The sequence below is a fragment of the Podarcis cretensis genome, assembly GCF_951804945.1.
Source record: "Podarcis cretensis genome assembly, chromosome: 2".
NCBI classification, from domain to species: Eukaryota; Metazoa; Chordata; class Lepidosauria; order Squamata; family Lacertidae; genus Podarcis; species Podarcis cretensis.
In genome coordinates this window covers 69,204,663-69,231,167 of record NC_137171.1, presented here as the reverse complement: position 1 = coordinate 69,231,167, position 26,505 = coordinate 69,204,663, and the positions used below count along the sequence as shown (strand labels likewise).

Below are 26,505 nucleotides of genomic sequence, written 5' to 3'. Positions count from 1 at the left end.
GTAGATAAAATAATAGGCCATTTGACAACTAAAAAGATCTCTGCGTGGCTTACAACATTGACTGTAAAAGCAGGAGCATGCAATTGTCATCTGCTATTACTTGGCAGCCCAAATGAGAATATATTTTTCCTCTCTCTCTCTATACAGTACACACACACACGTACGTACGTATATATAATTATTTATACTTCTCTCATGTCTATGGACAAATATACAAGTTGTCACTGCACACTATTCTCCTTTAAGCAGAATGAGATAGGGCAGCAGCAGATAGGACAGAGGACAACCAAACCAATCTACAGTTTAAAACTTTTCAGATATAAAGAACAACTGCAGATGCCACAGTATAAAGTGAGTGCTGCACAATGTAAGCTACTACAGAAGGCTTTTTAAAAAAAATGGGTGGGTGGTTGATAAAGACATGCATATAGAAAAACATTACTGAGAAGGAAGAGTCTGTACCAAACAAAGATGCACCCCCAAAGCAGTTCATCAGCAGAAGTGGGTTTATTAATTTATTTTAATCCCCTGCCTATTTGGGCCACCAAATAACTGCAGATGACAATCCCACATTGCAAAACCGAGTACAACTGGCAGCAGGGCTGAAGGAGATAAGGGAATGAGTAAGAGTTCACCTGAAAAGAGCATAAATAACCAAGTGCAGAAAGAATAAACTGGAAAAAGCAGCAAGATGCAAATGAATGGAGTGAGAAATCCTAAGTAGAAAGAGCAGTTGGATGTGATCTGACATGGCAGCCTGTAGTTTGACTAGAAGCATATTTGTATTACTATGCCTTAGAAGTGTTGAAACAGTCAAGCATGCCGTAGACTTTCTGAGTTGAAAGTAAATCTGCTTAGCAAGTTATCGTTTCCCCCTAGATTAAGATGGATAGGTTGTAGCTTTTGCATATGCAGTAGTTAGTTTTCCTTTTCATAAACGCCGATAGCTTCATAATAGCTTTCCCCCCTTTTTCAGAGGGCTGGGTGCGGGGGCGGGGGGGGGGGGCAGAATGCTACTGAGAAGTACATAATCATGCATAGACTCTCAGAACTGTAGAGTCGGAAGGGACCGTGAGGGTCATCTAGCCCAACCCCCTGCAATGCAGCAATCTCAACATGTGGTCCCCCATCCAATTTGAAACCACTTTAGCTTTGCAAATGTGCTAGCAGTTTTAGTGCTTCACCCTTGTTTTAATTGAGTTCTGCAAATTCTCTCTTAGCGTTGCTAACCTTCCGTTCCACTGTCACTGCCAAAGGTGACAGTAACCAGGAAACCCCTAGCAGGCAGCAACCGCCTGAGCATCAGGCTTCTACCAGCACCTCCCTCTCCCCCCCCCCCCAACTTTTGCATAAAGCATACATTTGCCTATGCCGCAAGCAATAAGCACAAGAGCTATGTGGTGTTTGTAACTGTTGGGGGAAAGCTAGCCAGGAGCACCCCCACGTGGAGAGAAGCTGACACTGCAACTGAAAAAGCACCAGGTCTTCTGTAGAGAGGAAGACAAGGAGACACTGCCACCCACTTCACACAGGAGGGAAACCTTGCCAAGAGCACGACAAACAGAAAATGGCCACAACTCAGTGGTAGGGCACTTGCTTTTGCAGGTTTGATCCCCAGCATCTCCAAATAGGGCTGGGAGTGGATCAAGCCTGAAACTCTGGGGAGCCACTGCCAGTCAATGTAGACCAGTTTCCCAAACTTGGGCCTCGGGCTGTTTTGGAACTACAACTCCCATCATCCCTAGGTAGCAGGACTCAGTGGTCAGGTATGTTGGGAAATGTAGTCCAAATACAGCCAGAGACCCAAGTTTGGGAAACTGATGTAGACTATATTGAGCTAGATGGACCAAAGTTCTGGTTCAGTATAAGGCAGCTTTGTATGCTCCTAAAAACAGCAGAGAAATCACTGCTTAAACACAAAGACCAACCTGTTTTTGGGGGGTGGGGGTTAGAATAAAAAGAGCGTAACAATCATTTGGTAGGGGTTGCTTTATTATTGGGTACAGCAAAATCCCAGACGGTCGGATCAGTCCTGTTAGCAGCAGAGTCCAGGGGGATTAGGGAAGAATGCCAACCGAAAGAGAGCGAAAAAATGACAGTAAATCCAAGCGCAGAACAAAATGCAACTTCCCGACCATGTGCCCTCTCAGAAGTGCCATCAGCCGGCCCCCAAAGAAGCACTGGGGGTGGGGTGGGGGTCCTGAGGGCTTGTGGGGTGGACAGAGCACGAGGTGCAGGCAAGGCCAAAACTTTGTTCAGCTTAGCCAGGAGTGCTCCCTGTGGGTCCCACAGACAAATACATGAAAGGAGGTGGAATTGCATACAAAGGTTTGCATATTTCTTACACAAGTGAATCCAGCTAAGCCTGGAGATAAAGAAACATGTAGTTTCTCTCTCTCTCTGATACACAAGGGAGTCTTACTCTTTGTGCCAGAGCAGGTGTTAGTCGTGTTCCAGTCTTTTAAACCCAACACAGCTTTTGTACAGATTGGCTCTCTCTCTTGGGGGAAGCAGCTGAACCCATGTCCAGCTTTGACTGTGTGTGCTTAGCTGTCGAAACGGGGCCTCTGAAGACCCTTTGGAAAACAAAGCAGGTAGGGCTGAGTTGTGATGGGAAAGGGGATGTGGCAGTGGGTCTTGTCCTATGCTTAATACTTTGGGCTGGATTCTGATCCTAAGAGGGGGGGGCAGAGACCAACAGTGTGACCCACATAAGCCAACAGTCATATTGGTTTCCAATGGGGGGGGGGAGAGCAGGGTACATAACCTCGTGTCCTCCTAATCCAATCCCCCGACAGAGAGGAGACCTGAGCAGATGGAGAGAGAGGGGAGCACAGAAAATTCAAGTACAGCAGGGATGAGGATCCCATGGCACTCCTGCTGTTGCAGGACTACAACTCCCATCATTCCTTGCCCACCACCTAGGGCCGATGGGAGCTGGAGTCCAACAATGTCAGATGAGCCACAGACTTCCCCTCCCAGAAGTAGAGGCTTAAGGGAGGGTACAAATGTCAGGGCTGCACCAGGCAGCAGAAACAAGATGGTGGTTCCAACCAGCTTCCCAACGAGAAGCCGCAGGGGCTGAGCCTTATCCGCCTGGGGTCCCTGTGGCACCAATCAGCTCCAGAGCTCCCTGTGTCATTTGGCCTTCAGAGTCTCTGGCCTGCAGGTGCAACAGGCTGCCTGGCTCCACAAATATTGCAGTGAGGTTAGCGGTGGAAGGAGTCCTGTCCAGAATGTCCTATAATAAATACTATTTACATTGGCCACCCGCAGCTCATACGCCATGTGCACCCCAACCAGGAAGAGGACGATATGGAAGGGCGCCGGGGAGCCATTAATACTGGTAGCGCTGGCTACCCACACAAAAACAGCTGGTTAATGGCACAGCGGCATCCTGTGGCTAGGATTGTGGCTTCAGTCCTGCAAAGGGCGCTGTGGGCCTGGGGAAGGCGGCACAGGCCTTGCTCTGGTGTCACCAGTTGGCTTTCACGGCATTGATGTCACTCACGAGGTTCTGTGCCATGCAGATACCAAAGATCTGAAATACAAAGTTGAGGATGATGCACATTAAAAATAATGAGAAGCACTTATGTACATGCACACAAGCACTATACAAAGCTGGGACCATCAGGAAGGATATTGATTCCATCTTTTCACAGCTCTCAACTCAGTATTATTACTGCCACTCACAGGGGCGAGGGGGAAGTCTTGGGCAGTTTTGCCTTTGAAGTACAATGGTAAATAGAATGAGAGGCAGGCACAGAGGAGAGAAAAGGCAGTTCGAGGTGGAGTGAGTGCAGGATCCCCACTGCAGATGTCTGCCTTCCAATGTGTGGAAGACGAAGGGGCTAGCGATGGGGATGCGACAGAGGGGGCAAGGCTAACAAGCGCATGCCTGCCTGCCCTGCCCCTTTGCACAATAGAGAACATGTGAATTTAAGTATCTGAACAAGGCTTGGATGGGCTTGAGTTTGGGATGCCTTTTTTGCAGGTTATTGGTTTACAATATGGAGTTCAGAGGCACTTTATCCTGCAAAAACAACCACCACCTCAGCTTCACAGCAGCAGCAGCTTACATACCTGGAGCAGTGCAACACCCACAAAAGTCCCGGCTACCACAATGAGATTGTCCTGGAGCCATTTCTCAAACTGGCCAGCACATCCTTTGGTATGGATGAAGCTCTGCTGCTCCAGCTCCTGCAGAGAAGGCAAAGGTAAGCAGGTGAACAGCTCTGGAAGGAGGGATGCATAGAACCATCTTCTGCCCAGAGACGAGGGAACCACTTCAGCCAAAATGCTACAATCCTCTGTGCCCAGTGGCAAAAATAATATTTGCTCTGTGGCCACTAGTCCCAGCCCACCCCAACCTAGCCATTTGGTCTCACTTCTACAATCCCCCATTTAGAACATGCACCCCTTGCTTTATTATTTCTGCCCTTAACCCAGAATGCTAACTTGTTCCGTTGCCAGTTGTGCCTGGTCCCATGATGTGCCTTCAAGGAAGCACATCTGCCTGGCTCCTCCCACCCAGGGCCCAGACATACCAACCCAGCTCTCACCAGTTTAAGGCGGACATCATAGCCACACTGCGTGTTGAGAACATCCTCCTGCGGAAACAACAGACCCAAAGCTAATCAAACCATACTGGGAAGCTCTCTAACCACTTCCCCGAGAAAGGTCTCACTACTTTGCCCCCTAAATCTCTCCAACACGTGGCTTTGCATGACACACCTTCCCAAATACCTCAGCTACAGCCCTTGGTTCCACCATCTACCCCCCCCCCAACCCAACCCAATATAGCTCATGAAACAGAAAGTTGTGCCCGTCCATATCACTGTATTTTTAACCTGGCCTCCTATGTACACTAGGTGCAAATGTTCTTGGACTCCAGCTCCCATCAGCCCCAGCCAGAATGGCCAAAAGTGGGGGCTGATGGGAGTCCAACAACATCTCGAAGGTCACATGTTCCTCATCTCTGCCATTAGGCAATGATTCATACACTTGAGCAATTGCTCTATTAATGTCTCAGCTTAAGCGTGCTCTCCATAGGTCTTGAGCGAATGAGCAGCAAAGAATTCACCCTATCCTGTAGCCCCTTGTTCCTGAGGTTTAAGGCCTATTCACCACCCCTCTCCTATTAGCTCCTTACCGCAGGGTCCTTGACACAGCAGGAGAAGGGCACCCCGCAGCGCTCCCTGCTGGGGTTGGAGTCAGTGCAGTTGAAATAAATGTTGAGGTTCCAGTCATTAGGGCCATGAGCCCCACAGCAAGACCACTGTACAGGGAGACAGTTTTAACCAGCGTAAGTGTCCAGCAACCAATTACCCACAAAAACACCAATGCTGCCTTCCTCAAATGGGTGCCCTCCATATGTTTTGGACTACAGTGGTGCCCCGCAAGACGAACGCCTCGCAAGATGGAAAACCCGCTAGACGAAAGGGTTTTCCGTTTTGGAGGCGCTTCGCAAAACGAATTTCCCTATGGGCTTGCTTCGCAAGACGAAAATGTCTTGCGAGTTCCTGCGGGGGTTTCCCCCCTTTTTTCCCCCTTTTCCTAAGCCCTAAGCCGCTTATCAGCTGATCCGCTAAAAGCCGCTAAACCGCTAATAGCGCTAATCCGCTAAGCTGTCAATGGGCTTGCTTCGCAGGACGAAAAAACCGCTATACGAAGAGCCTCACGGAACGGATTAATTTCGTCTTGCGAGGCACCACTGTACAGCTACAGCCATTCTTGACTACTAGGCCATGCTGGCTGGGGTCAATGGGAGTTGGAGTCCATCAACATCTAGAGAGCATCAGATGGGTAAGGAACAAAAATGGACAAAAGGGACAGATATGGTCAAAAGGAAGGACCTGTTGTGGGCAAAATATTACACAGCAGGAGTGGGGAAATGGATCTGACCCATGGGCTGAATCCTTATCTTCTGCATCCCAGCACTCCAAATTTGAAAGGTGGGTAGGACTGTCCACCTGCCAATCACCTGATATCCCAATGGTGTCATGTGACCTGCTTTTGCCCATGTTTACGATCAGCTGATCGGCAGGGCTTGCACAGGTCTGTGCACTGCACTTTATAAGTCTAAACGTAGCATTGTGCACAGGGCTTTGCAGCGCTTGCAAACCTCCTTGGGCCCAGCTGCATCTTTACATGCTCTGTACACGAGGTCAGGTGTAGGGAACCTAGGTTTGGCTTGGGCAAAATGGTGTAGCAGGCCAAATTGGGAGACCCAGCTGATCTCATTAGGCCCACGGGCAGGACGTTTCCAACCCCGGCTATATAGGATGAGGCCTTTCACAGAAGACAGCACAGAGTCCCTGTCACTTTCAGATACATGCTGCAGGAAGCATTTCTGCAACCCTGCAGCTTCATCAACTGCCACCAGATGGCAGAGTCAGCTCTGGTGTGTGCTTGGTAACCATTACCACTCTAATCCCACGGGATGCAGAGGATGCTTTTACACTGGGTACCTATTAATCTGGAAACACCATGCATTGCTCACTTGCTTGTCATAGGTATCTATGTTAACACTGTCATCACATCACAGTTCTCCTTCATTTTCCCTATGTTTCTTCCATCTCTTTTCTGACTGCAGAAAATACAACTTTGGGGAGAAAGAACAGGCCAACCAGCAGCACTGGAATCTCCAGAAGTGGCCAGAATGGCTTCACAAACTATCATGTGCACAAGCAGGGTCTTTCTATACCACGGAGCCTCACACTCCACCAGCCCTAGAACAAACAGATTGCTCAGGGTGATCGTACGACTCACATATTCCTGAGCAAAGTCTATGAGGTTCTGCAGGTCGATGTCATCGCGGTAGGCCTTGACGTTATTGTTGATGAAGAAATTGAGCTGATCTTTGATCCAGTCCTTGAAGATGAAGGCCAGGACACCAGCCGTCAGCTCCAGGAAAAAAATGAGCCCCAGGAACACAGAGAACTGAGGGCAAAGCAGAGACAGGTCAGAGAGTAAGGCAGGGGAATCCTGGGGATGTCCAGGCAGCGCATGGCTGCAGAATAAGGATCGCCCTCACATTTATCAGATATTCACATCTCACAGGGGAAGTAAGCTGCCCCGAGAACTTGTTTGTTAAGGCAGATGATAAATACAGAAGAGTAAGAAAGACAGTAAGTGTCTCTTAAATCACACTAAGATATCAAAAGGGACGCGGGTGGTGCTGTGGGTTAAACCACAGAGCCTAGGACTTGCCGATCAGGAGGTTGGCGGTTCAAATCCCTGCGACGGGGTGAGCTCCCGTTGCTCGGTCTCTGCTCCTGCCCACCTAGCAGTTCAAAAGCACGTCAAAGTGCAAGTAGATAAATAGGTACCTCTCCAGCGGGAAGGTAAATGGTGTTTCCGTGCACTGCTCTGGTTCGCCAGAAGCAGCTTAGTCATGCTGGCCACATGACTCGGAAGCTGTACGCTGGCTCCCTCGGCCAAGAAAGCGAAAAGAGCGCCTCAACCCCAGAATCAGCCACTACTGGACCTAATGGTCAGGGGTCCCTTTACCTTGACCTTTAAGATATCAAAAACCTAAAAATGCTGTGCTAATACTCAATACTAGTGCTTCCCACTTCCTCTGAAACTTCTGAAGTAGAAGGAAATCAAGGTGTTATTACGATATTTCCTCCAAAGGAAGGTAACAGAGGTTAAAATGCAGCAGCAGCACTAAGAACAGAATGCATGTACTCCAGTTTCATTCCCAACCATACTTCTCATTCTAACCTCCACAGCCCACCCAAAAAATGTTGGCTCCCTGCTCAGTCCTTCCATTCCAAGTAGTAGATCCAGTGTTCCTTCCCCAGCTTGCCCTGGGATCTTCCTTGTACTATCTAGGGAAACCCTTGATTGCAGTTGGCCCTCCTTGTGCAGCAATGCCTGCACTCAGCCTCCCTCCAGGCTCCAGCATTAGTTCCTAAGGCCCAAGGAGGCTGAGACAGAAAGTAGCCCACTCCTAGGTATTGATGCGCTGCATTTTGCCAAGCTGAGATCTGAGCAAGAGGCGCCCAGCTCACATTATTCAGCTCCCACCACCCAGAATGGGAAAGCAGGAAGACCCAAAGACTTACAAATTTGAGCAGGAAAGTGTTTTCCCTCAAGGCTCCAATGCAGCCAGCAAACCCCAGGACGAACATCACCCCTCCGACCACAAGGAAGAGCCAGACAGGGTCAAAGCCACCCAGATCTGTGATGGACGACAGGTTGGAAAGCACGCCCTGGGGGGAGAAGGGATGGATGACTCCCAAGTTCACAGCATTGATGGTGTAACACTTTGAATGCTACGATCATGTAAATCACAACATTTATTACAGCAAATGACTCACTGGTTAACTACAAGCAGTAATAATCGTAACAGAGTGAAGGTCAAACTACCTGTTATGTTATTGAGGCTTTAAAAAAATACGAGCTGTGCGCAGTAAACTGCCCCTTTGGGGTCAAACAGTAGGAGTGGGGAGAGAGACTAATCTCAGGAAGGAACTGGCTGCTTTTTCTTCAAAGCGGAAGTGGCTGACACAGCCTTCCCCAATGCAGTGAGCTCAGGATGTTTTCAGACTCCAGCTCCCAGCACCCCCAGCCATCAAAGCTGCAGGGGGCACCAGGTTGAGAAAGGCAGGTGCGGTACCTGCTCTGAAGAGCTAAATACTCTCTGAGAAGATGGAGGAGTAGGTAGCAGAAAGGAGACCATCGCTTGTCTTGCCATGTTCCAAGAGCAGAGCAGGGGAAGACAGGAGTCTGTTTCCAAGGGAGCGCATCACCATGGACACACACAGAATAGGAGTTTTATTGCAATTTATAGTAATATTAGTGGTAATGCACCAACACTGCTACTCCTGTGGCTTATATGGAAGCGACCTTGCAGGCCAGGGACAGCAACAGGGTTAGGGTGTGTGGCAACGACTCGCTGAGACAGCATTAAAACGATTAGACAGATTCATGGGAGATAAGCGTAGTGTTGGATATTAGTTCTTATATACAATTGGAGCCTCCATGGACAGCAGCAGCATACCTCTGAACAGCAGGTGCTAAGGACAACAGCTGAAGGCTGGGGAGCTCCCAGAAGCACCTGGCTGGCCACTGCTGGAAGGAAATAGGATGCTACTGGGCTAGATGGACCCTTGGTTTGATGCATCAAAAGAATTCTTACATTCTCGTGTCCATTATTTAGATTCAGAGGAGCTGGCGCTTCCCAAAAGCCACTGGATACAAGAGTCCCTGCTTAGATGACACAACAAACCATGGTTTACTAATTATGTCTAAACTAGGCTCAAAGAGTGCTGGGTGATTCCAACCTCTTGATGCTTATGCTCTAACCTCATCCTACATCTTTGGGATACAGGAGAAGCAGCTAACCCCCAGTTCAGGGGCTGATTTGGCCAATTTGGGTGGCAGAAGTAAAAAACAGGGGGATTGAAGAGGACACAGTACAGGGCAGTAAACCCTCCTCTTCAGCTGCTCTGCCTGGATAAGCTAAGGAGGGACACTATGTGCCTCTCGGTCTCCCACATGTGAGTGTGCATGTGAAAGTGTGTGTGAGAGAGGGAGTGGCCAACCCTGTTCTGGTCACCTCCACCACTGGATTGGCCAAGGGTAAATGTGGCCATTGAACCAAAAAGAAAAAAAGGTCAGCCACCACTGGGATACAGAATCCGCTACCCACAACCCTTTCCCAGCACTGCAAGGAACAGCTGCATCCTTCTTTGGGCATTAGGACCTGAAATTCACAAGTCACAGGACTCAATATTTCTTCTTTATTGATAGGACACCACGCATTCTGTTTAGGATGATTTAGGATGGGGTTAGAAGGGGAGGTGGGAATAAAACGAGGCTCTCAGTATAAATGTGCAGTGACTCTAGGGAGAGGAAGGGATTTGCTGTAAATCCCAGGGGAGTTATCCTGCAGAGCCAAGTACAATAAAAGTGATGTTTCGGAGTGGGAGCTCTGCTGTACATGGGTAAAACAGCTTGTAACACAAGGGACCAGGGTTAAGAATGGAAGTAGGCATTACTGCAGCGTACCCTAAATCGATCCCCTTCACAAAGGACTAATAAACACATGCAGGCTATCCCTTGATTTTTCAACAGTGGGCAGCCTGAGCCTACTCAACTGAAAAGCACCGTATTTGAGGCGATGTCATGTCATATGAAAGGCCCATCTGTGGTCATAAACTCTGACAGACAGCTCATTTCAAACATGCAACCTGTCACCTGGTATTGAAGTCCTCAGTTTGCACATAGGCCTGCTGTATACCTGATAAGGACTTGAAACTTGGAAATTCAATTTAATGTATAAGCTGGCACCACAAAGATACTGGGCAGGATTCAACTAACAAGTCTCGTTAGTGGAAGCCAGCACAAGCGCTCCTTCTAGTGCTTTGGGGCTTTACCCCTACCCCCCCTATCCCCCCAAAAAAAGGCTCAAGGGGGTGTTGAGAGACCCTGCAGAATGACTGCCATAGCTCTATGGTGAATTCCTCCCACTGGATGGTATTCAACTAAGTTTTACTCCGTCAACCTCCTGAAATTTATAGGTGCAACTTAGTAATGTTCATTAATTTCAGTGGGCCTACTTTTAGTAAAACGTGGCTGAATACCACCCACTTTACCTGGAAAACAGTAACACTTATTTCAAAAGGATTCAAGCCCCATGTTAGGAGAAAGATTCCTGCATTGTAGGGAGTTGAACTAGATGATCCTAGAAATACCTTCCAACTCTACAGTTCTATTATCCTATGAAACTTACATCCAGAAGTGTGTTTTAAGATCATTGAATGAGTCTGTATTTTCAGTCCAACCCTGAAATAGAGGATCTGGGGCCTGGATCCAACTAGCCTAGCATGCTAGCAGAAGTCAGAGCAAGGGGTTACAAGAGTGCAGTGGGGTTTCTGCCCCCCCCGCCACCTTCACCTCCCCCAGATCCACTCTGGAGGGTCAGGGTCCCCAGAAAAATGCATGGAAGAGAGGGGAGATAATTTCACCCAGCAAGCAGAAATGCTTGTGCTGACAGAAGCATCAGAGAAGTTGCAATGTTGAATCCCTTCCTTGGTGTTTCTAACAAACGTCGCTCACTGGTGAACTAGAGTATCCTTGCCGGCTGGAAGAAAATGATTGGTTACCTCAGCTCACTTGTCAAGAGCTGGCAGCACAGCTATGTGCCACAAAGCGCTCAGAGGCAGAGGCCTGTCAATCACTTGTCCTTTTCACCTAGTCAGAGGGGATAAGCTACTTACTTGCAGAACCTGGGTTAGTTTACAGGCATGTTTGTTTCAGAAACCTAACGCCACGGCTAAGAGTACATACTTTGTTGTTGTTTAGTCGTTTAGTCGTGTCCGACTCTTCGTGACCCCATGGACCAGAGAACGCCAGGCACTCCTGTCCTCCACTGCCCCCCGCAGCTTGGTCAGACTCATGCTGGTAACCTCGAAAACACTATCCAACCATCTCGTCCTCTGCCGTCCCCTTCTCCTTGTGCCCTCCATCTTTCCCAACATCAGGGTCTTCTCCAGGGAGTCTTCTCTTCTCATGAGGTGGCCAAAGTACTGGAGCCTCAGCTTCACAATCTGTCCTTCCAGTGAGCACTCAGGGCTGATTTCCTTCAGAATGGAGAGGTTTGATCTTCTTGCAGTCCATGGGACTCTCAAGAGTCTCCTCCAGCACCATAATTCAAAAGCATCAATTCTTCGGCGATCAGCCTTCTTTATGGTCCAGCTCTCACTTCCATACATCACTACTGGGAAAACCATAGCTTTAACTATACGGACCTTTGTTGGCAAGGTGATGTCTCTACTTCTCAAGATGCTGTCTAGGCCTGTCATTGCCCTTCTCCCAAGAAGCAGGCGTCTTTTAATTTCGTGGCTGCTGTCACCATCTGCAGTGATCATGGAGCCCAAGAAAGTAAAATCTCTCACTGCCTCCATTTCTTCCCCTTCTATTTGCCAGGAGGTGATGGGACCAGTAGCCATGATCTTCGTTTTTTTGATGTTGAGCTTCAGACCATATTTTGCACTCTCCTCTTTCACCCTCAATAAAAGGTTCTTTAATTCCTCCTCACTTTCTGCCATCAAGGTTGTGTCATCTGCATATCTGAGGTTGTTGATATTTCTTCCGGCAATCTTAATTCCGGCTAGGGATTCATCCAGCCCAGCCTTTCGCATGATGAATTCTGCATATAAGTTAAATAAGCAGGGAGACAAAATGCAGCCTTGTCGTACTCCTTTCCCAATTTTGAACCAGTCAGTTGTTCCATATCCAGTTCTAACTGTAGCTTCTTGTCCCACATAGAGATTTCTCAGGAGACAGATGAGGTGATCAGGCACTCCCATTTCTTTAAGAACTTGCCATAGTTTGCCATGGTCGACACAGTCAAAGGCTTTTGCATAGTCAATGAAGCAGAAGTACATACTAGAGCCATCTATAATCCTGAACGCCAGTGAAAACATTAAAAAGCACCAGCCAGAAAATTCATCATTACTATGGTCCAAGGCAGCAGCCACACTTACCTTTTCTGCCCAGGCCCACAGACCAATGGCCAGGAAGGCAGCCCCCAGCAACTGAAAAAGAGGAAAGAGCACAGTGTTATGGAGAACACAGCAAGGAGGAGGAGCACACCCTACACACATTACAGGAATCTTTGCACCAAATCTGTTGCATTGTTGGCATCCATCTGTCTCGAGAGACAATGGAGTGCGCCTCTGGGGATGAAGATAAACCACTGGAGAATTACAGTGCCTGCTGCAGCTGCAGAGACCAGTAACTCGTAATGGCTGCTTCCTGCTGCATTAGCAGCACTGAAGTGGCCTCCCTTGGGCAGTGTGTATGGAGGGCCTGGACTGCCCAGATGACAAGACCCGCCTCTTGGCCTTGCTGATGCGGTCCAAAGAAAAGCAGAGCAATACATTTGGTACCAGCTTGGCTGCAGGAGTTGCCGGAAAGAAGTGTACAAGGAGCCATCCAATCACTTTAGGGACCCCATTCCGGATTTGTGTAAGGTTTACTCCTTAGCCTTTTCTTCTCCTAAGGGTGTCGCACAAGGCATAAGTCTACCAGGATCCACTTCACCATTTGCCTCCCATGCAAAACACACAGCAATCTCCCATGCACTGCACAAACTGCTGAGAAATAACATAAAGAAGTATTCATCTTCTATCATCTTCCACACGGCTTGAAGCTTTTAGAGTCAGTTAAGACCTGACAAGGTATGTTCAAGTTCCCCTAGATGCAGGGGATCAGTGAGGACCAGGCTAGGTGAAGATGTTGCCAAGGAACTGCACTCCATCCCACCAACGGGACCTCCAGTCTCTCCAGCACCTGCTCCCCAACGCATGCCCACTTCTAAGCACTGCAGCCACCTGCAACTCATTAGCAATGCATGGCATTTCCCAGGCATGGCAGCATGATTGAGACTGAGGGAAGAATTCAGCGTTGTGCTCTTCTAATTGTTCCATCAGCGCAAGCATCTCAGCTTGCCTGACAGAACGATTCCCCCTCTCCTCCTGCTTTGTGCTGTTCTGGTGGTTCTCCAGAGCCAATGGCGGGTGGGGTGGAAGTGCAAGGAGGAAGTCCCGTTGCACTAGCAGGACTCTGCTGTGCTGGCTCCTACGGGTGAATGAACTTAACTGAATCCATCCCTAGGAGTGATAGTGCCTTTCAGTGGACTTTGGTTAGAGGATCAGCAGGACCAAAACAGTGTGTATCCTCTTCTGATTTGAGTCCCAGAACCTAGCAATCAGATAGGCCTATATCCTGCCTGGAAAAAAAAATCTAAAAACCTAAATTTTGAAAGTGGAAACATTTCATATTCCCTCTCACACACACTCAGCATTTTTATTTCCATTGCATAATTGACAACACAACCCTATGCATCTTTATTCTAAAGTAGGCCTCACTTTGTCCAGAGGGATTTACTCCCTAGTGGGTGTTTAGGACAGCAGTTGATTTGTGGTTTTGGGTAAGGAATTAGTGTCATTTCATCTCACTGCCGCATCTTGAGACAGGGGAAGGGTGAGTCAGGAACAAAGGGGAAGAGGTATGGAGGTCATGACTAGCAGATTGGAACTTTGAGTGAAAGAAGCTCAACTCAAAACATGCTCTGTTTCTGTTTTGTTTTTTAACGATCCTTTTCGCAAAATGACTTTTTGATTTCCCAAACTTCAGAATGTAACAGAGGAAGACAGGGGCACCACATGCTTCCTTGAGTATTTCTGAAATTCAACTTCCAAACATGGAGCCCAGGATGTACAGTTTTACAAATCTAAACTGCGGCCACTGTTATATCCTTGGATCCGGATGTCTGATGGATATATTACAGCATTAGGTACCCATTCAGAACATGCAGCAAGAAAGCAATTGCTGTACCTATTAAGTAGGAGCAATTGGAGAGCACAAAACTCACACAATTAAGAACAGGCCTTCTGGATGAGACGAAAGGCCATCTGTCCATCATCTTTGTCCTCACATTCACCAATCAAATTCAGGAATCTCATAAGTAGGACATAAAGGCAACAGCCTTCTTCCCACTACTGTGGTCCAGCAAATGGTATTTAGAAGCCTCCTACCTCTGACAGAGGGGGCAGAATATAGCCCTTGTGGCTAGTAGCCATTGATAGCCTTCTCCTCCATGAATTTGTTATGGAGCAGCAGCTACTTCCTGTGTGCCTCAATCCCAAGACCGCCATCTCCCCAGCTAAGAGGGGGCCCACTCTGAATGAGACATCTAGGCCAGGGATGGGGAACCTCAGGGCTCAGGGTTGAATGTGGCCTTCTAGGTCTCGCTATCTGGCTTTCCCTCCCCTCAGCCCACACCCCTCAATGGGCCTACTTCACACCCTGAGGGTTTTTGCCTGGCTGGAATGTGTCCCTGAACTCTGATAAATCCTCTTGCTTGTCCAGATGGAGGATAGAGATGGGGCATGTAGAATGCCTGTAGAAACTAGTCTAGCCAAATAAAGGTAAAATGTACATGAGTTGCTCTGCCAATGTTTGCTTCTCGGACCTCCCACTGATGCTTTGTGCATGAGAGGATGAGAAGGGTTTCCCACCCCTGATCTAGAATATCTCCCAGCCCTGCACCCTTGGAGCCAACACCTAATTGAGACTCTTAATAAAGGGGATCAACTTCTCTTTCTGAGAGATATCTTACAAGGCCAACTTTACACCACTGCAGGATAGAACGCACTGAATTGCCACACTTTTCCAGTCCCACTGACACTAACAGGCCACCCCCCACCCCCACCCCCGGTATGGGTCCTGGCTTGTCAGTCTTGGAAAACAGAAGGCTGGAGACACAGCGTCTGGAGCAATTCAAAGCCTGGCACAGTGCAGACAATGGCTGCTCTGTTCCCATGGTAGGAGTTGGAACGTTCCTGAAACAGCAGCAGCATTGATCAGAGCTCTCCCCTTGCCCACAAATAAGGCCCTGCCCCTTTCCTAGGGCAATTGCTGCATGCTTACCCCACTGTCTGTGGGGAGCTGCATGTAGGTGCCACAAAGGAAATTTATGTGATGGGAGACAAGGGGCTCAGGAGCTCCGGGGATGCTCCAACATGGAGTTGATGATATGCAAAAGAAGCAACATCAGTACACAGAGTACTGTTTAACTTTGTGCCTATTCAGACGGAAAGATTCTGGCTTAATAAAACAAGGTGTATTAAGCCAAGAACAAGCATCATGCCTGAGCCCGCCAACCCTGCATGAGGACTTCAACCTTTTTATCATGGTTTGTTTAAACTGCAGTTTCCTGTTGCATGTGAACAGGGAAACTGTGGTTTAATCGCAACAACTAGGATCATATTCTGTGGCTCAATGTTTAACAAATCAGGACAGGATAAGTGTAGCCTGTGAACTAAAGGAGGAGGAAGCAGAGAACTCATTCTTGGCTTAATAAATCATGGTTTATTAAGCTGTGATCATTACATCCGAACCAGCCCTCTGCCTAAAGCCATCCTCACATGTGGTCTGCCAAAGTCTCTCAGTGATTTTGCATGCCTCAGACAAAGACAAGCAGAGTTTGGGCAAAGCTAGGGCTATTCAGATCCATCTCGGCTAAGGCCCAATTCCTGACACATTTTTGGCACAGTAAAAGCATTACAAAGTGACTTTCGAAAATCAAGTCACTGTTGTAAAAACTTTGCCCTGGTTTGGTAATGCTAATTTGTCACTACTTTGGGACTCATGCAAATACACTACTGACTACACAAAAGCCATTACAGTCATACCTTGGTTGTCAAATGCCTTGGAACACGGACATTTTGGCTCCCGAACACTGCAAACCCAGAAGCAAGTGTTCCGGTTTGTGAATGTTTATTGGAAGCCAAACGTTTGTTTTGGCTGTTGCCATTGTTTCTGGGGCCAATCAGCCAATCGGAAGCCGTGCTTTGGTTTGCGAACATTTTAGAAGTCGAATGGACTTCTGGAATGGATTCTGTTGGACAACCCAAGGTACGACTGTAATGATGACTTTAGCTTGTTAAAAAATAGCATCCTGGCCTGTAGCCACAAGGCCTTCCAGGGTGCTGCTTATGGTTCACCCTACAATCCTGGACAACCTTATCCCTCAATGTCAACCTGGACACTTCAATCTTGCTATTTCTACCACCTTCTGACCTAAGATGATGGATGCTATAGCTTAAAGATCTCCAAAGCAAAGATTGATGCCAGCAACAAATCCTGTTCAGAAGATCAATTTGCCACCCACTAGGATTAGGTAATAATACAATGAAGTACGGCTTCTTTCATCACCATTACATGAGCAAGGGAGGGCAACTCCATCAAGTCCTGCCCTCGATGCAGATTTCAGCTGCCACTGAGTTCCGACAGCTAAACCTGGGTGAACTGCGTGTTACCTGCTTAGCTGCCAGATTTGATGAGTGGTGGGGAAGGAAAAGAGTTTTTTCCAGAGAGCAGTTGCTCTCTTACACAGCTAAAATCTACACAAATAGAACTAAGTAACTGTGTTATAAGAACAATAACTTTAAGAACTGGTCCCAAGGCCTCCTCCCTCCCCATCCCTTTTTCTTTGTGTGTTTTGCCTTTTAGATTTAAAGTCTGAGGCAAGCAAATGTCTTACCACAGTTTTTTGTAAGCCACTTGGGGAGCCTCTTTGGCTAAAGAGGGGAGCAAAAATGTTTCAAATACACTAGGACTCTGAAAGGATAAGCATTCATCTTTAGTTATCTTTATCTCTCAATTTCCATCAGGCAAGCTAATGCAGACAAAAAGGTTTGAGGAAATATAATTTCCTCAAATCCTGCATTAACTGATGTATGGAGTGAATCTGATTCTCCCATGCCAACCTTCTCTATTGAACCATTTTTGCTGATGCAATACTCATACCCAGGTGATCCTCTTTGTGTCTCATTTATGGTGATTTCTCCTCCCTCTCTGGTTTTTTATGCTTTTTCTTCTGGAGAGAAGAAGGAAAAGGGGTGGGAGACAGATCAAACAAGGTATTGTGATAGACAAGTAAACCCTTCCTAGAGAAAAAGATCAAGGTTCTGGAAGCAACACAAATCAAACTTGCATAATACACAGCTGGGAGGCCCTGTCATGCCAATAAAAGCTCTCAGCCCCAACCCACACACCCGCTGCTTACGCACACCCCACCATATCCTAATGCAAAAATAAGCACTTCAACTGGGAACTCAAATTCCACTGAAGTATTTGGCTCTCTGTTTTGACCCAGCATGAGTACCCCTTGATCTGACTTCATGAAAAGCCAAGAAAAGTTTTCAGGACCAGGGGCTATTGCATTTGGAACTTTGCCAGCCATTTCGTTGTCTGCCCCCAAAATGCAGCAGCCAGCACCAAAATTCTATCAGTGTATAATGGAGATAGTTAAGACATCAGCCTACCTAGAGGGGACACTGATTAGGGTTGTGTACACACAGAAGGTAACGTAAAAGTACTGGTAACTCGCAGCTTATGTGCCTTTAGCATGTGTCCATTCAGCTTTACGTGCTTGGCAAAAATAAAAAATAGAAAGGGAGCGGGCATCCAGGAAAAAGTACTTTAGCAATCCCACCTGACATTGAACTCAGTTTTGGCTTTACACACTATTTCTGGAAGTAAGTTGAGAGTGTCCTATACTGCATTTTCCCCTTTTCAGCTAGTCTCTGTGGGTTTTGGAGGTCATTGTGTACCATGGACAATACAAGCTACCACACTGTCTCTGGAACAGAACTGTTTGTATACAACAGGGCTAGCCAACATGATGCCATCCAGATGCTTTTAAATTACAACTATCATTACTCCTGGCCATTGGTCATGCTGGCTGGGGCTGATGGAAGTTGCAGTCCAAAACATTTAAAAGCACTCTGTTGGCTAACCTTGTTGTATACAGGCAGTCATATTCCAGAAACATGGAAATGGCGTGAGAGAGCTGGAATTGGCCATGGTACACAATGACCTGTAAAACCCACAGTGCAAAATGGAAGGAGCCAAGAGCAGATAAGTCAATTAACTAAAAGAAATTGAATTAACTGACGTGGCTTCCAAATGGTTACTATTCTGTGAAAGGGATTCAGGTGCATACCAGAACTTTGGGTTTGTGCCATTAAAGCGGATTAAAAGGCTGCTGTCCCTTGCAGAGCAAATCCACTTTGGAAATTTAAAAAATGGACTTTGTGATTGGTTGGCAGGAAAATGCACCGAAACGTAGGGGACGAATGAAGCACGGGAAGACATGTAAACAACTCACAAGCAAATCAAGATGAACATTCCTTGTTGTATAACCGCCCCGTAAAAACAAGGTATGATCTAACCTCCGCATAAGCTTTGTGCAAGCAAATCAGGATGAATGCTCAATAAACAAGTCATCTGGAGGACACCTGGAAAGAAAGCATAACTCAGTGGCTGAGTGCATGCTTTGTAAACAGTAAGTCAATCCGTGGCTTCTCCAGGTGAAAGGATCTCAGGTACCAAGGCTGGGAAATATTTCACCCTTGGAGAGCCATTGCCAGTCACAGTAGATAGTACTGTACTGGGATGAAGTTTACGGCATGCAATGCCTTAAGAGAGAATATAATGAAAATGATATACAGGTGGTACATGACACCAGTCAAGCTTGCAAAAATTTATCATTTGCCCGATAATAAATGTTGGAAATGTAGAGATCGAAGGTACATTCTTTCACCTTTGGTGGACATGCCCAAGGATTAAGACTTTATGGGAGATGATCTATAATGAAATGAAAAAGGTATTTAAGTATACCTTTCAGAAGAAACCAGAGGCCTTTCTCCTGGGCATGGTCGGCCAATTGGTGCCAAAGAGGGATAGAACTTTCTTTATGTATGCAACAACAGCAGCAAGAATACTCATCGCGAAGTATTGGAAGACACAAGATTTACCCACCCGGGAAGAATGGCAGATGAAAGTGATGGACTATATGGAATTGGCGGAAATGACTGGCAGAATCCGAGACCAAGGTGAAGAGTCGGTGGAAGAAGATTGGAAAAAAATTAAAGTCTATCTACAGAAACATTGTAAAATTAAGGAATGTTAGAAGGTTGTTGGAATGAAGTAATGTGGTTTTAGCAGAAATGATATAAGGATTAGGTTAAAATTGACTTCTTAATTTGTGAAAGACGTGAATAACAGTATATCAAGATAAATTATTAGGATAAAAACAAAGTTGGAAAGGATTTGCTGAAACATCTAATTGAACTAGAATACAAAAAAGGGAGGTGTGAGGAGGTCAAGGAAATAAGCTGATGAAAAATAAGTTATGGGAAGGTTTGTTTTGTTTTTTGTTCGCATTTTTCTGTGTTGTTTTTTCTTTCTTTCTTTCTTCCCTCTATTTTTTGTCTGTTTGTATCTATTGTGATGTATTGCTTTGTTTTTTCATGCCTAATTTAGTGTTTTCTTTTTGTAACCTCTAAAACTGGAATAAATATTATTTTTTTAATAAAAAAAAAGATAGTACAGCCCAACTCAGTATCTGGCAAATGTACAGGTTTGTAAACACACCAAGATTTAAGTAAACTCTGGATAAGCAAAGCACTCACAAAACCCAAGGAAACTTATTTCTAAACAACAGCATCTGTACCTTTGCACAGCCCATTTCTGGATCACTCTGTCAGGTTGTCTGCCTTATCAAAATATCAGAGATGACTCACCCTCATCCTTCAACAGGTTGAAACAAGTCTGTTGCATGAACCAGATGTTCTTATCTGAAGGAATGCTTCCTACTACCTTGCACATATAGATCATCCAAGGAGAATCAGTTGTGAATGCCCCCAGCCACCTGAGCTAGATCTAGCCACCTGCAAGATCTAGGTCAGTAATGCGGAATTTGTGGCCATCCAAATGTTGCTGGACCACAACTTCCATCATCCCTGACCATTGGCTGTGCTTGCTGGGGCTTGCTGAGAACTGTAGTTCAGCAACACCTGGAGGCCGAAAGGATCCCCACCCCTGATCTAGATCTTCTCTGGTGGTACCCAAGTGTAGAACTCCCTGCCCCAAGAGGTTTATCTGTCATCCTTCTTACTGGTTTTCAGAAAATGTGTCAAGACCATTTTCCCTTCAGATAAGCTTGAAGGAATTTTTAATCTGGAGAAATCTTGGGTTCACTTCTTCCTCCACCCTATGATCTTGACTTAATAGTTGCTTTTGTGATTTTAGTATTTATGCAGGTTTTCATCTTTAATTGCATCGTGTGGCCTTGCCCAGAGAGTACTATTCCAGAGACATTTTTAAAATAAATAAATATTTCACAAACAGCAACATTCACTGTACAGGAAGTGCAGGATTCCAATGCCCATCAGGGCAGGCAATGTGATAAGGGAAGCAACTCTAGCTAATCCCAGCTTCCCTGGAAACTGTAGGCATACCTAATAACACTGTGTTTATTTTCACTCCCAAACGTGACTGGTAGAGGTTGGAACAATCACAGCGGGTCAAAACAAGCCAGCTTCAAATGTGACAACATGGAAAGCTGTCTTGTGGGCAAAACAGAAGGCAATGCAATCTATGGGTAGACCAGGGGTCAGCAAACATTTTCAGTAGGGGACTAGTCCACTGTCCCTCAGACCTTGTGGGGGGCCAGACTATATTTTTTTTTGGGGGGGGGTGATGAACGAATTCCTGTGCCCCACAAATAACCCAGAGATGCATTTTAAATAAAAGCACACATTCTACTAATGTAAAAACACACTGATTCCTGGACCGTCCGTGGGCCAGATTGAGAAGGTGATTGGGCCAGATTTTGCCTCCGGGCCTTAGTTTGCCTACCCATGGGGTAGACCGTCACATGTGAATGTGCACATATACAGCTCTTCAGTATAATGTATATGCAGTGTACGCATTCTGGGGATAGTTTCACAATGTCTCCTGTACGGAAGCATTTTCTGTGTAAGAGTTTTGTCACTTCTGAAGCATACCCAAGTCTCATTATAGATTATAGCTGGAAGCAAAGTTCTTTTGCATTTCCAAAGGAGTAGCGGGACGCAGGTGGCGCTGTGGGTTAAAGCCTCAGCGCCTAGGGCTTGCCGATCGAAAGGTTGGCGGTTCGAATCCCTGCAGCGGGGTGCGCTCCCGCTGCTCGGTCCCAGCGCCTGCCAACCTAGCAGTTTGAAAGCACCTCCGGGTGCAAGTAGATAAATAGGGACCGCTTATCAGCGGGAAGGTAAACGGCGTTTCCGTGTGCGGCTCTGGCTCTGGCTCTGGCCAGAGCAGCGATGTCACGCTGGCCACGTGACCCGGAAGTGTCTCCGGACAGCGCTGGCCCCTGGCCTCTTAAGTGAGATGGGCGCACAACCCCAGAGTCTGTCAAGACTGGCCCGTACGGGCAGGGGTACCTTTACCTTTACCTTTACCTTTAACTTGCTTGCGCCACCATAATATGTATTTGGGATTTGGGATAACTTCCCTGTAAAAACAACAGTCCTGCTGCAAAATGGCTTCCCCTCTGGGCCTATTCCCCCTGTTAAGAACAATTTTACAACAAGCATACATAGGTATTGTCATAATCAGACACACACTACCATAACTAAACCCACAACATCGGCTTATATAGAAAATGCACTTGTTAGCACAATATTGTGGTAAATGAGTCAGAGGGCAAGTCTGGTGTCTAGCATCGCGGGCCACTCCCATCTTTACCACAATGCCTTCTGGGGGTTATGTCAGTCAATGGCAAAAGCCACAAACAAACAGATGCAGGGAGTCTCAGTGCTGCGACTGGTAAACCACAAGCATATGATACAACCAAACAGGCAGATGGATGCACCTTCCCATAGCACAACTTCCTTTGCCGAGGGTGGTGAAGCAAGCAAGAACAGTGGAGGCTGAAAGCAGGGGTGGCTAAGTTCCCCTTGTCTCAAACAACCATGGTATTTACGAGATTTCTCAGAGAACGCTTAGGAAAAGCTCATCAGATTTGGAGCTCTGCTGGACCAGACCAATGGCCTATCAAGTCCAGCATCCTGTTCTTACAGTGGCTGTGCAAATCCTTGCGGGAAGCCCATCTGAGCACAACAAAACTCTTCCCGAACTGCGTTTCCGAGTAGTTACTATCGACAGTTCTTATTCTCTCTGAACTTGTCTGCTTCTGTTTCAAAGCCAACATGTTGGCCATCATGACATAAAGAGCCCTTCTTTGACTGGAAGATGCTTTTCCGCTCATGGAAGAGAACCAAGGCATTACATGCAAGTTCTTTCCTAGTCAAGCTCACAATGGCGGCACGTGTGACCTGATGGCACTGGGTGCACTCAGATCATCCTGTTGCTCCCTGGGAACTGTAGTTTTGTTGGATGGCAGCTTGCAAAGGCAACTACCCTTCCCAACAAACACACCTGAGAACAAGAAAGGGGGGGTTAAGTTGGATGAGGGGCAACCAACCAATGCAAGAAGCCCTCAGCAGGAGTTTCACCAACAGTAAGTAGTTAAAGAACATTGGCGCACGTGCCTTCAAAGCAGCTGATTTCGGGCACCTGGTTTGCTGCACACTGTTCACACATGCACAGAATTTCTTCTAACCTTCTGAGCCAGAGAATAACTTTTTTTGCGTGGGGGGCAAGGGAATGACACTCTATTGGCAATAAATACAGCTGAGCATTACCAGGAGGAAGAATCTGGGAAGAGCACATACTCTGCATACAAAAAGCTCAGGTAGTAAGCGGTGGGGGAAACCGCTGCTCTGCCCGAAGTGTATAATGCTGCCGGTCAGACAATACAGAGACAGAGGATTACAGGGATCACAGTCTAGCTTCGCACATTCATGTACCAAACCAGGTATAATGACCATCCCTAGCTGGAAGCGTCTTCGTCCCAGGGAAAGGGCGCTCCTAAGAAGGAACCTTTCCCACCCCACCACCACCCCCACACCAAGCTCAGTTTCCTGCAGATTCTCCACCGGAGCACCCTTAAAATGAGAGACGGCTCTCCATTATTTCCGCCGCAAGGAGGAAGAGGGGAGAGAGAGAGCCCCCTCTGCTTCCCAGCAGGCCAGCGACCCCCGAGCCAGGCCCGGACCTTGCAGCCGAAAATAAGGGGAGACCCGTCCGTCTCTCCCCCCACCCCACGCCCCACTCCTAGTTCGGCACCCCCGCGGGAAGCGGGCGGCGCAAGCCCCCTCCCCACTGCGCGCCCCACCGCGCCCCCGACGCCTCGAGGCGGGCCGCGTCCCGCGCGCGCGCGCCCGCTCGCTCACCCACCCAGAAGAGCACATTGGAGGCGAAGAGCAGGTACTTCGTGCAGCAGCTGACCTGGGGACCTTGGAAGTGCTGGGCTTTGCCTGGCATGGCGGGCGCGGGGCCTGGGCGCTGCCCGGCCGGCTCACAGCCCCATGCCGCCCGCCAGCCAGCGGCCCAGCAGCTCCGCCGCCGCCGTCGCCGCCGCTCCGCCCCGTCTAGCCCGCCCCCTAGAGGAAAGGAGAGGCCGCTGCCGCTTGCAGAGCCAGGCTCCGGGAGCGGCGGGTGGGCTGCTGCTTGTGCGCGCGCGCATGCAGAACTGGCAGACAGAGACAGAGAAAGAGACAGGCAGGCAGACATACACACACCTGACTTGGAGGGAACACGAACCTAGACTCGCGTGACCTGGGTTGTTGGGGTTTTTTTTGGTAATAAATACTTAACGTAGCGCGGTATAAGTACTCCACACTTTTCACACACATTACCTCAGTAACAAGGCTGGTCCTGCCCTTGGGCATAGAGAGGCGGCAGTCCCTCACGCAAGCTGATTTGGGGTGTCATGGAAGGAAGGGCAGCAAATTATGGGTTATTAAATTTATTGTTGCTGCACCTCTAGTGCCAGGGAGGAGAGAAAGGCGCTTGTGGGATTTCCCTCCTCAGGTAAAATAACTTGGCTGGCCTTAGATACTGTGTGCCATTTACTGTAAAAGGACGCTCGACACTGCTGCAGCACATGAGGTAAGAATACAGGCTTGCCCACCCCGGCTTTAAATTAAAGCCTTTAATGTAACTTTGAATCTATGTGTACGTCAGCTGATTTAGTGTCATCTATATGACATCTGTTGTCTTTGTCCATGGAGTTTTCTTGGCAGGGATACTGGAGTGGCTTGCCGATTTCTCCTCCAGGTGGATCACGTTTGGTCAAAACTCTCCACTATGACCTGTTCATCTTGGGTGCCCTGCTCGGCATAGTTCATAGCTTCTCTGAGTTCTTCAAGCCCCTTCGCCACGGCAAGGCAGTGATCCATGAAGGGGATCCATGAATTCATCATGCGATCTTCATGGATCCATGGATCTTCATGGATCCATGAAGGGGATCCATGAATTCATCATGCGAAAGGCTGGGCTGGATGAATCCCTAGCCGGAATTAAGATTGCCGGAAGAAATATCAACAACCTCAGATATGCAGATGACACAACCTTGATGGCAGAAAGTGAGGAGGAATTAAAGAACCTTTTATTGAGGGTGAAAGAGGAGAGTGCAAAATATGGTCTGAAGCTCAACATCAAAAAAACGAAGATCATGGCTACTGGTCCCATCACCTCCTGGCAAATAGAAGGGGAAGAAATGGAGGCAGTGAGAGATTTTACTTTCTTGGGCTCCATGATCACTGCAGATGGTGACAGCAGCCACGAAATTAAAAGACGCCTGCTTCTTGGGAGAAGGGCAATGACAGGCCTAGACAGCATCTTGAGAAGTAGAGACATAACCTTGCCAACAAAGGTCCGTATAGTTAAAGCTATGGTTTTCCCAGTAGTGATGTATGGAAGTGAGAGCTGGACCATAAAGAAGGCTGATCGCCGAAGAATTGATGCTTTTGAATTATGGTGCTGGAGGAGACTCTTGAGAGTCCCATGGACTGCAAGAAGATCAAACCTCTCCATTCTGAAGGAAATCAGCCCTGAGTGCTCACTGGAAGGACAGATTGTGAAGCTGAGGCTCCAATACTTTGGCCACCTCATGAGAAGAGAAGACTCCCTGGAGAAGACCCTGATGTTGGGAAAGATGGAGGGCACAAGGAGAAGGGGGCGACAGAGGATGAGATGGTTGGATAGTGTTTTCGAGGTTACCAGCATGAGTCTGACCAAGCTGCGGGGGGCAGTGGAGGACAGGAGTGCCTGGCGTTCTCTGGTCCATGGGGTCACGAAGAGTCGGACACGACTAAACGACTAAACAACAACAACAACAATATGACATCTACATGACATCTAAGTGGGACACGGGTGGCTTGCCGATTGGAAGGTCAGCGGTTCGAATCCTCACAACGGGGTGAGCTCCCGTTGCTCGGTCCCTGCTCCTGCCAACCTAGCAGTTCAAAAGCACGTCAAGTGCAAGTAGTTAAATAGGTACTGCTCCAGTGGGAAGGTAAACGGTGTTTCTGTGAGCTGCTCTGGTTTGCCATGCTGGCCACATGACCTGGAAAAACTGTCTGCGGACAAACACCAGCTCCCTCGGCCTATAGAGTGAGATGTGCGCCGCAACCCCAGAGTTGTTCGTGACTGAACCTAATGGTCGGGGGTACCTTTACCTTTATATGACATCTTCCTCGTCCAAGTGACATTCTGCTCGCTTGGTTAAGTAAAGTTGTTCTTTCACCAACCAGAAAATGCAAATAAAAAAACAAAACAAAACAAAACATTTTAAATCCACTGTACTATCAACTTCAAAATTGTCCAAACCAAGGTGGCAGGCGCAGTGCAGCACTGTGTTGTCAGTGGTTGGTATGTTCCTTTTCAGCAGCTCCCCTTTCCACATAACCTATTTCCTTTTTCTTCTTATTTACTTTCTGGTCACAATTGTGTTGTTGATAACACATGCATTGTCGCATTGGTAAGCCAATTAGCACAAAAAATGTGTTACGAATCCTTTGTCTCGGTTCAGTCCACAAGTGATAGCACTGAACAACTTGCTGTATTGCATTTCAGCAGCTTCATGTTTCATTCTCCTTTTGAAGTTTCTTTGCTCCAGGATGGCCATTCTAAGAGTCATTTACAGAGAGTGTCCTGGAATGCTGAAATGTTGGTCCACCATTTATTTATTTTTTAAATGTTGACATTTGTGATGTTAGATTTCTTCCCAGCTGTTCTTTCGCACAG

The 26,505-nt window shown here is 47.4% G+C and overlaps 1 protein-coding gene across 2 annotated transcripts; it reads right to left on the bottom strand.

Annotated features, from left to right (window-relative positions):
* Nucleotides 1–1,974: 1,974 nt before the first annotated feature.
* TSPAN17 (tetraspanin 17) lies at nt 1,975–23,822 on the bottom strand. 2 transcript variants are annotated; one of them, XM_079965139.1, is made up of 8 exons: nt 23,704–23,822; nt 12,501–12,551; nt 8,073–8,219; nt 6,772–6,942; nt 5,153–5,278; nt 4,563–4,610; nt 4,084–4,200; nt 1,975–3,541 (listed from the first exon to the last, which is right to left on the bottom strand). In XM_079965139.1, exons 1-8 carry the CDS (start codon nt 23,737–23,739, stop codon nt 3,476–3,478), a joined length of 762 nt encoding a protein of 253 aa, XP_079821265.1. In that variant the 5' UTR covers nt 23,740–23,822; the 3' UTR covers nt 1,975–3,475. The 2 variants fall into 2 exon arrangements, with proteins under 2 accessions (XP_079821265.1, XP_079821264.1); XM_079965138.1 differs by having other exon boundaries at nt 23,653–23,817.
* Nucleotides 23,823–26,505: the final 2,683 nt, after the last annotated feature.